The 10,612-nt window shown below is 40.0% G+C and overlaps 1 protein-coding gene across 1 annotated transcript in view; it reads right to left on the bottom strand.

Annotated features, from left to right (window-relative positions):
• Positions 1-7,164: 7,164 nt before the first annotated feature.
• The window catches only part of XRCC4 (X-ray repair cross complementing 4), a gene marked incomplete at its 3' end in the record, with an annotated part of 279,876 nt that continues 276,428 nt past the window's right edge, over positions 7,165-10,612 (bottom strand). Inside the window, exon 8 of the mRNA XM_082651922.1 lies at positions 7,165-7,271. Within this exon, the coding sequence (XP_082508048.1) occupies positions 7,229-7,271 (43 nt within the window). The remainder of the gene's footprint in view (positions 7,272-10,612) is intronic.

Below are 10,612 nucleotides of genomic sequence, written 5' to 3'. Positions count from 1 at the left end.
TCCTTGAAGTTAAAGCAATTTATGAAACACGATTTGTTCTTTGAACATAATGAGTTTTACTACTTCACGTGAAAAAGGGCTAACTAGCTTTTGCTTCTTTTTCCCAAGACTGGACAGAACTGCAGAAGTCTCAGAAGATCCACACACTGTTCAAAGATCTCCTACAGGGTTGTGAAGCCTTGACTTTCTCAGGAGAACGGAATTGCTCCCTTGGAAAATAAGGGATTTGATTGCAGTACATGAGTCATTCACTCATAGTAAGCCCCAATGGAAGTTTTGTTTTATATTTTCAAATCAAAAGAACTCTGTCTTTTCCTCATAATTACAACAATATTTTGTGCTTACTCTGTAAATATTAGAGAATCTAGAAAGGTAAGACGAGGTCTTAACTGTAGCTGTGCTAGGCATTACAACCATTTTGTTGCATACCCTTCTGTAATTTTTAATATGCATTCAAACACACAGCGTTGTTTACCAAAATACATCCTTTATATTGTGATGAAAAACACATAACACAAAATTTACAATCTTAACCATTTTAAGTGTACAGTTTACTCACATCGTTTTGAAACAGATCTCCAGGACTTTTTCATCTTGCAGAACTAAAACTCTATATCCATGAATCATCAGCTCTCCCCCCAGCCCCTGGTAAGTACCACTCCCTGTTTCTATGAATCTGACTATTTTAGATACCTCATATAAATGCAATCATACAGTGTTTGTCTTTTTGTGAATGGCTTATTTCACTCAGCTTAATGTCTTCAGGTTCATCCATGTTACAGCATGTAAAGGAATTTCCTTCCTTTATAAGGCTGAATTATATTCCATTGTACGTATGTACCACTTTATGTTTATCCATTTACCCACTGATGGACACTTGGGTTGCTTCTGCCTCTCAGCTATCATGAACAGTGCTGCTATAAATATGGGTGTGCAGTATTTATAGTTTAAAATTATTAAAATTATGAACATTATAATGAACTTCTATGAACATAAATAATTGTATAATTGGTGAATTATTTTCTTAAGAAAATTCCTAGAAGTAGAATTGCTGCGTCAAAGGGTATATGCATGGAAAATTAACTTATATTTCAAAGTAATACATTCACAAGGTACAGATCAAACATTACAAAATTTCTTACAATCAAAATAATCGTGCTCTTTCCCATGCTTCCCCATCCTCAGCCCATTGACCAGATAGATCCAGAAGCAAATTTTCGAAATTGTTTTTTTTCCATTCTCTTGGTCAGTTACCACAGTCATTCTAGATCACTAGTTCTCAACCATAACTATACATTACAGCCACCTTAGAGGTTGTTGAAAAATTATTTATTTCTGGACTCTATCCCAGACCATTTAAAGCATAATCTCCTAAGGTGGGGTCTGGGCTTTGCCCCTTATTAAATAATATTTTTATTTTATTTAATTAATTAATTAATTTTTTTTTTTTGCGGTACACAGGCCTCTCACTGTTGTGGCCTCTCCCGTTGTGGAGCACAGGCTCCGGACGCGCAGGCTCAGCGGCCATGGCTCACGGGCCCAGCCGCTCCGCGGCATGTGGGATCTTCCCGGACCGGGACGCGAACCCATGTCCCCTGCATCGGCAGGCGGACTCTCAACCAATGCACCACCAGGGAAGCCCTTAAATAATATTTTAAAAATCTTCCTAGGCGATTCTAATAATGCATAGCCAAACCTGAGACTCACTGTTTTGGAGGAGTGCTATTCAAACTCTAACGTGCATATGAAACACTGATGGAACTTGTTAAAATGCAGATTCCATTTCAGTAGTTCTGCAGGAGGTCGGGGGTGGGAGGAGCTGAGGTTCGGCTTTTCTAATAGGTGATGTCAAAACCTCGGGTCTGAGCTTCCCCGGTGGCGCAGGGAGTTGAAACATTCTTTCAATGTTTGTTATATTATTACTTCTACTTCTACTTCGCTATTCCATGGATCGTCCCAGAAGCCTATCCCTGGGCTATGGTCTCACTCCCTGTGGCAACCTGGGACATCCCTTTACTCCTTTCCTGGGTCAGATCTATTGTTCTCCCCTTCCTAGGTTGCTGATCTGTTCTGCTGAAGCACTCTCAAGCAGCTTTGTAATAACTCATGAACTTTTTCTTCCTAGAAGCTTTTAGATTCTTCTTTCTAATTATATTGTTCTGAAATTTCACCACAATGTGGCTAGGTGGGGGTCTTTTTTCATTCATTGGGTTAAACATTCAGTGGGCCATTTCAAACTAAAGATTCTATCCTTCTTTGGCTCTGGTACGTATCTTTTTTATCATTTGCTTGGATCATTTCAACACTTCTTTGCCTCTCTCTCTCTTTCCAGGTGTTTATTGGTTGAACATAGGTCCTCTCAATTTGTTCCTCATGTTCTCCCTCTTTTGCTTGTTGTTTAATATTTTGGAAGATTTCTTTGATTTTTATTTTTCTAGTATCTCTACTAAATTTTTAATTTTGGCAATTACATTTTAAATTGCTAATACCTCTTCTCGTTCCCTCATTGTTCTATTTCTTGTTTTGTAGATGTAATGCTTCCTTGAATCTTTTTGAGGACATAAGGATGATTTTTAAAGTTCTTTTTTGCTTTTGTGTTTTATAGAATTTGGTATTTCTCTTTTTATATTGCTAGTTCTCCTTACATTCTAGTGATTCGTCTCCGTCATTAAAAAAGGAGGCTTGGGTAGATGGAATAGATGTTTCTGCTTCTGTGTGAATAACACTGTTTTCCTAATGGGTGTCTTCCCTTCTGAAATTTCTTCCTAGGATGGGTCAGGCAGTGTTGACTGGTGAACTCTGATTGAGGATCAATGGAGTGAGAACTGGCTGTCAGGCTGAGTGCCTGCAAAATGCCCCAATGATAATGGCTTCCCTTTGAGGCACCAACAAATTTAGAAATGTTATCTTACCCAGTTTGTTTAATTTTAGAGAGGAGTAATCATGTTTTGCCTGGGGGTAAAATGCTGGCCGCCTGCTCATGGTGTACATGTTGGAGATGGGGTGCTGACTGGAAGAATTCAGAACATATTCAGACCTTTAAGTAATCTCTCTCTTTTTAGCTCCATCTTTCACTCTCTCCTTCTGTTATGTCTGCTGACTCTGTACCAAAGGCATCTGGGGTTCCACGGCGCAGATTAGCTTTCTTCCTCTACGTACAGAGCTGACAGAGTCTCCTCCAAGCTGATGATTTCTCTGCCCTTTTCTTCTAATGGCCCCTGTCTATATTTTGTAGTCCTGAAGTTATTAAATATCTCACCCTTTAGTAACACAGACACACCCACATGCTCTCCTGTCTGTTGTGCCAGGCAGCTGCCTTTTTGCTTTGCTTTCAGCCATTATTCACCACTCCTCTGCTCTGCTCTCCATCACAGGGAAGTGACTCCTGCAAATGACGTGTCCATGCCAACTGGCTTCCACCTAGGTTCAGCCAGCGGGAGACTGATAGGATGGATATTGGAGAGGAGGAAGAAGAGAGAAGGCAGGATATTTCTCTCTTCTCTTTCTGCCTTGGGCAATATCTCTAGAAGTGGCTACATTTTTCCATCTTGTCCAATATGTCCTGACCCCAATCAGCCCCTTTTCGCATGGTTCCAGCTCCTGCCACATAGTCCTGGCTCCTGGGCTCCAGGGGTAATAACTTCTTCTCTGGTCTTTCTAGTCCTGGTGCTGATAGTAGCACCCAATGTTGCTAATTTATCTGTTTTTTTAAACATGTTCCTACACCTTCATAAATAGTTCCGCATGGTGAGTTCTCTCTATTGAACTATTTGGCTCAACGTTTTCTGGCTGAATTCTGAGAGATACAGATATAAAGGGGATATTCTATTCTATATTTCCATACTTTTAATTCAATGAGGTCTTTGAAGAAATGGGAGGCCAATGCATGTGTTCAGTCTGCCACCTTGAATTGGAAAATACATGCATTTTGAGGTTTTTGATACATATTGCTAATCTGCCTACTAAAGTGTATGCATCAAGTTACATTTCCACTAACAGTGTTATGATACCTGTATCCTGTCACCCTCAAAACACAGGGGATTGACACTTCCTTTTAATCATTGCATCCAACCTTTGTATGGGGGATCCAATAAAAATTTCAAGTTTACTTGGCTTAGAAGATCTCATATTCGTGTTGTGCTAACAGCTGGAAATGATCTCTGAGTAGATAGAGCCAATAATACTTGTCTAACATTTGATTCAAGATGGCTGGCCAAGTTATCAAGGAGCCCAGAATCCCTGCACTACGAGAAAGACACAGAAAGCAGCTTTTCCAGTGTCTGCTTCTTTTATCTACAAGGGAGGAATTATTCTGGCTGTCTAGCAAAGTAAAATTCCCCTAAATAAATAAAATCATTGCTGAGATCCAAATTATCAATGCATGACTCAGAGAAGAGAGTGTCTCACAAAAGACTGAGTCAAAATCAACTCCTAATGTTCCTGCTTCCTAGCTTAGACATTTACTGGAAAAAGCTGTCTCCTCTCCACACAGGGATCTCACATAGATTCCCAACCAGAGGACTAAAAACAGAGTAAGAGTATTAGAAATAAGGGACTTCTGGGTTCCACTTACGGAGTAGCATTACAACTACAGCACTCACCGAAATTGTGTGGATATTTAAATCTGGAGTCTTGATTAGCCACATCTGGCCATGACTCAGTCCATTTTATAGTGCCTTTGACGAATATTTTTATCTTCCCTGCAGTAATGCTCTCAATACGCGTCACCTGATCAGTTGCTGGTAGTCACTCCACCCAAGCAAGACCTCCTCTTGTGCCTCCCGTCTACATACAGAGCACACCGAAATATGATGTCATCAACTAACTGTGCTGCAAAGCACATAATTTACACTCTTTGGCCTCAGTTTTCTTATCAAATGAGGCTAAGTGATCCTGGAACTTCCATCCAGATCAGAGCAGGAGCCATGATGGCTGGGAAATAGGTGTCTTCAGGAGAGCCATTCAGCCAGGGCCTTATATTCACAAAGGGCCTCAAATCTGGCCTTTTGATCTGCATTCCAAAAAAGGTTAGTTTATTTTTTATGTGTTTAAAGCATGCTTTTAAGTACTTAAAATGTGATACAATTTCTGCTATCCTGTTCTGGCATTTCTTCTTCTTCTTTTTTAATATTCCAGGAGACTCAAAAAAATGAAAGTGGCTCAGATCTCTCTTGACGCCTCAGAGGCCTGGGCCCTATTATTCAATGAGTCTATTCACCTCTCTCTCACTCTCCCTATGGTCTATGAACAGGTTACTGAAGGATGGAGAAGAGATTTGGTTTTAGGAAGTGATGAATTGGTGTTCTGACTAAACCCAAATGTTCTGGTGACTGCTGGGTGGATCCCAGTAATTCTGCCAAGTTGGGATTAGCACCAGTGCTACTTTCCCTTGGTGGAAATTCAGCCCAAAACCATGGTTAATGAGAAATAAAGGGAATCCAGTGTGCAAGTGGACTTCAATGATAATAATCACCAGAAAGTTGTTTTCAGAGCTTCGAAGAAAGAAAAATGAAAAACCTCATCAAACACATTAACACACCATTTGTAATTTGCCTAATGGACGTATTTGTTGAAAACTATTTCCAGTGAGACAGATGAAAAGCCAAAGTGGTCAATCGATTGGGCCAAATCAGGTACAAAAAATGTCTCTGAGGCCTCTTTTATTTCATTTCACCAAGATCTTCTACACATGTGGTTTCTCATCAGTCTTGTCCATTATAACCTGTTCTTTTGAACCCTGGGCATCAAGGTTAGGTTCACAAATTGGTTTACAAAATAAACATTTATTGCTTTCTATAGTCACAAAAGTTGTAAAAATGCTCTAAATGTATGTTTTACTTTATACCTGAGAGATTTAAATTTAATCCAGTTAGCTCCTTATTAAAGATGAGACACCAAAGCATTTAGTGTGACTAAAACATTCCATGTATGTTGTGCTTTTATGCAAACATAGGGTAAATTTTGGAAGTCACTTGGCTTTTTCAGTCCACTAGAGTATCATGTAGGAAATAGCTACCAGGAGTCAATAGCCTATGGGGCAGGGTTCTGAAAAACTGGGTGCCTCTTGCTCTCTGCTAACTATTTGGCTCAAGCACACAAACTAATTTGTCCATGCAAGACACCACTTCTAGCTTGCCACTTTTAAATAAAATCTGTTCTCTCAGTGTTCCTTACTGCTCAGCAAATACCTATCCCAACCCAATCCAATTCTTTGGTAATGGCTGAGGTGAAAGATAACAGTGACATCTTTATGTATTTCCAAGATCAACTTTGGCTATCTATTCTCAGCCCAAGTAGACACATGAGTACATCTTCTCAACGTTCCAGGTGATGTCAAAAGGCAAAGCATGTTTCGTGGATAACAAATGACATCTCTGTTTGTTTGTTTGTTTTTGGCCATGGCGTGTGGCATGTGGGATCTTAGTTCCCCGACCAGGGATGGAAACTGCGCCCCCTGTAGTGGAAAAACGAAGTCTTAACCACTGGACCACCAGGGAAGTCCTAGACATCTCTGTTTTATAAAAACTATTTCTCTGGGAAGTAAGGCATATTTTTTCCGGTTTCTGCAGATATCTGGAAATTCAGAGTCTCAAAGCACAAACAAAAGCAAAGACAAAAAACACAACAAACAACAACAAAAAAACTGAAAAATTTTCCACTTAGATGATATCCACGAACACAGAGATAGTAAGAAAAGCAAGTCCACTCTTTCTATAAGTGTATCATGCTATGTGGTTAATGAGCCCACAACCAGGCAAAGGGATGCTCTTCAGTACAAGCAAGGGTTTTCTGTCTGGCTGGAGTCTTGGACACTGGTGGGGAGTATTTGAAATTAAGTGATCTAAGAAATCACTTAGAAAATAAAAACTTCTGGAAAGCACTTTTGCACTGTGGATTAGGCTGTGACTACTGCCTCTGTACAGCATCTGCCTTATCCATGCTCAGACAAGAAGTACATATGAGCAGGTCTCGTTCTGGAGGAAGCTGCCTTCCAAAAAGAGGTTAAGTGGCTGGCTGGAGAGGAGAGAGCTAGGAAGCGGGAGAGCCAGGATTGGAACGTCAAAGTTAGTGGCTCCAGCCCATTTGATCCCACTGTGACGCTACCTCCACTCTGCTGAAAAAAAATTGTTGCTGGAATTATGGAACAGGCACTCACGTTATTTGCGATCATTTGGGGGAAATGTTCCCAGTTAGCAGTGAGAAACATTTACTTTTGCTGTGGAGGTCATCACGAATGGGGTATGGGATTAATTCGTTTTGGCAGCCATATCCTGGAGGGAAAGGGAGAGCCAGAATTATCTCACAGACAAATAGAAAGGAACAGTAAGTTTTACACCCACTGGCTTGAAAACGATAGCCAGTTCCCCTTGTGACGTCTGCCTTGAGCTGAGTAATGCACTTGAGAACTGTTTTGCCAGCCACTCAGATCATAATCTTTAACCCCTTATATTAATGGAGCCTGTGACACTGTGGCATGGGAAAAATGATACACTGCCAGGTTAAAAACATGATGAAAAACTGCTTTTATCATTCTTCATCACTTTCAGAGATGCTGGGGCCAATGCAAGTGGTAACAGCGTCTGCTAATGTGGCAGAAAGGGTCAAGTCAGAACTCACAGCCTTATGGCCATAACACTGACTTATTCTGGGTCCTCTTATTAAGGATGCTGGGTGATGAGTGGATTTTCTACCTTGTTAAACTGCTTCGTGCTCACAGGTTAGTGTTCTGTGTCTCCTAGTAATCTATTTGCTTTGTGATAGGACAGGATCTCACAAACTTTGCTCTTGAATAACTCACATGGTTTTTGCTGTACTGTGAAACCACCAATATCTATATAATACTTTTCTTTAAATTGACCCATGTTTTCTACTATTTTAAAAGATTACATCACTACTGTAAATGGTTAGAGTATATTATTTGCCTTAAATAGGAGGTAGCTATAAAATATATAATGAATATAAAACAATGCTTTAAAGTTTAGGTAAATATTGTTACCTCGTGCTAAAAACGCTGAATGTGAGCCCTAGATACTCTCTCTGTCAAAAAGAAAGAAAGAAAGAAAGAAAGAAAAGAAAGAAAGAAAGAGAAAGAAAGAAAGAAAGAAAGAAAGAAAGAAAGAAACAAAGAAAGAAAGAAAGAAAGAAAAGAAAAGAAAAGTGGAGAGAGGGCAGGGCACAATGTAAGGAAAGTCAAACACATGCCAGCACTAACTTAAGATCTCTTTTGTGTGATCAGAGGATTGAGAGAAAATTGATAAAGAAATCAGTTTTTCATTATAGGATTCAGAGTAATGATGCTGGGTCACTGTGCCATCTTGTGTGCTCTCTCAACTTGGGAAATACTGTAGGGAAGAGTTTTTGTAAAACTTGCCTTGATTGAAAGAGCATTTCTGCTGCTCAATTAGATGCTCATGAGGAAGAGAACTTGAGACAACGTTGGGTGTTGCTTTTCCTCCACAGTCAATGCCACTTGACACACAATATGAATTATATGCTCAGCTATTCGAGTAGCTTGTTCTCTTGGTGAGGAGGGGCAAATATATTTGAAACAAATAATGACTAAACAAATCAACGCTCAATGAAGGGTTCTTATCCAAGTATCTGGCCAGATGAACGCACATAAGAAGTCCCTGGGCTCCTCTGCATGAATAATACACAAAACAGTGCTTCTTCTGGGCAAATCAGAAATGAGTCATGTCTGATAGAAGCAGCCAAGTGGGACCCAGGGCATGGCAAGCAGAAGGCAAGTAAAAGGAAGGTGGGATTTCTGATCCTACTTTTCTGCCCCTGGAAGTACTATCTGTGGTCAAAGAAGGAGAGAAACCCTACTCAGACTCCTAAAGAATTGGCCTTTGGATGCTCTGATGGTGCAAGATCTGATGGTGTTTGCTGTGTTGAGTATGGACTAAGGTGGGCTTTAGCACAAAAGCATCCTGCAGAAGCAAAGACTGAATAAAACAATTTTTTTTGAATTTTATTTTATTTTATTTTTTATATACAGCGGTTCTTATTAGTTATCTATTTTATACATATTAGTGTATGTATGCCAATCCCAATCTCCCAATTCATCCCACCACCACTCTGCCCTGCCACTTTCCCCCCTTGGTGTCCATACGTTTGTGAATAAAACAAGTTTGTGTGTTGAAACATACTGCAAGTATTTTGAAGAACAGATTTTTATAAGGCCAACAATTTTTAAAATATTAAAGAACACATTTTGCCTCCTGTTTAAATCATCATCCAGTGGCTTTCTAGCAAATAACTATATCAAGAGGCCAACCTTTTTGAGTATGAGAACTGTATCATGCTATACATTATATTTTCAATGTCTACGATTTGAGAAAACACACAGTGATCAAAGGCTGCTATTAATTCAGCAAAGCAAGTAAGCAAATTGGTATTTTATTCAAAATTTCATCTATAGACATCTAAAAAAATAGTAGTGTGTGTGTATATGACATATTATTTATTTAGTCTACTATACTAACTGTGCATATGGATATATAGGCCCCTTACAATAAATTCTGCTACACCAGGGGCCCAAGACCTACTGGTTGGGAACCACAGGGTAGGACAGGCTTATGACTGATGACAATGAGGAAAGCCTGGGGCACATCTGCTGGACTTCCATTCGTTTTATCATCATGACCCTCACACTTTCTTCCTGAAACCCTGTACTTGGATTTGTTTACTGAAAATATTTTTTGTATAAACTTCAACAAGTTGGTTATGACTTTCGCACTGGAAACTTTTTTCTTTCATGCTAAAAAATGATTTGCGCTTTGAATAGAGACTTGAACAACTAGGAGAAAAGTTATTTTAAATTCAAGATGTACCAGTCCACTACTGCATTTAACGATATGTTCTTCCTTAAGGCAGGTGGTGATACACGGTTGTTTGCTGCACGACTTTCCATACCTTTGTAGCATCTGTATTTAATAATAAATGAAAGCACAAGGATTTCCTGCATCTCAGTTAAAAAAAAAGAAAAAAAAAAGGGCTTCCCTGGTGGCGCAGTGGTTAAGAATCTGCCTGCCAATGCAGGGGACACAGTTCCAGCCTTGCTCTGGGAAGATCCCACATGCCGCGAAGCAACTAAGCCCGTGCACCACAGCTACTGAGCCTGCGCTCTGGATCCCGTGAGCCACAACTACTGAGCCTGCATGCCACAACTACTGAAGCCCGTGCGCCTACAGCCTGTGCTCCGTAGCAAGAGAAGCCATTGCAATGAGAAGCCCGCGCACCACAACAAAGAGTAGCCCCCGCTCGCCGCAACCAGAGAAAGCCCGCGCGGCAACGAAGACCCAACGCAGCCAAGAATAAATTAATAAAATAAATAAATAAATAAATAAATATATATATTATCACCACAGGCCAACAAAGTCTACCAATAACGTTCTTACTTGCTATACAAAGCAGAGCTAAGCAACACTGTAAACCTCTTTCTGAGTGCTTTATGGAATTTCAACTCATTTGTCTTAGCAAATGGCATCAGAACTTGGGATTCAAAATGTGCTTGTAGACTTTAGCTCAGTTGTGCTTCCCTTCTTTTGTGGCTGCCTTGTGTGTGACCCTAAGGACAGTTCTGACTTTCTCACAGGCAGTTTATCCA

This window comes from Grampus griseus (assembly GCF_964374135.1).
Source record: "Grampus griseus genome assembly, chromosome: 3".
NCBI classification, from domain to species: domain Eukaryota; kingdom Metazoa; phylum Chordata; class Mammalia; order Artiodactyla; family Delphinidae; genus Grampus; species Grampus griseus.
This window is presented reverse-complemented; position numbering and strand designations above follow the sequence as displayed.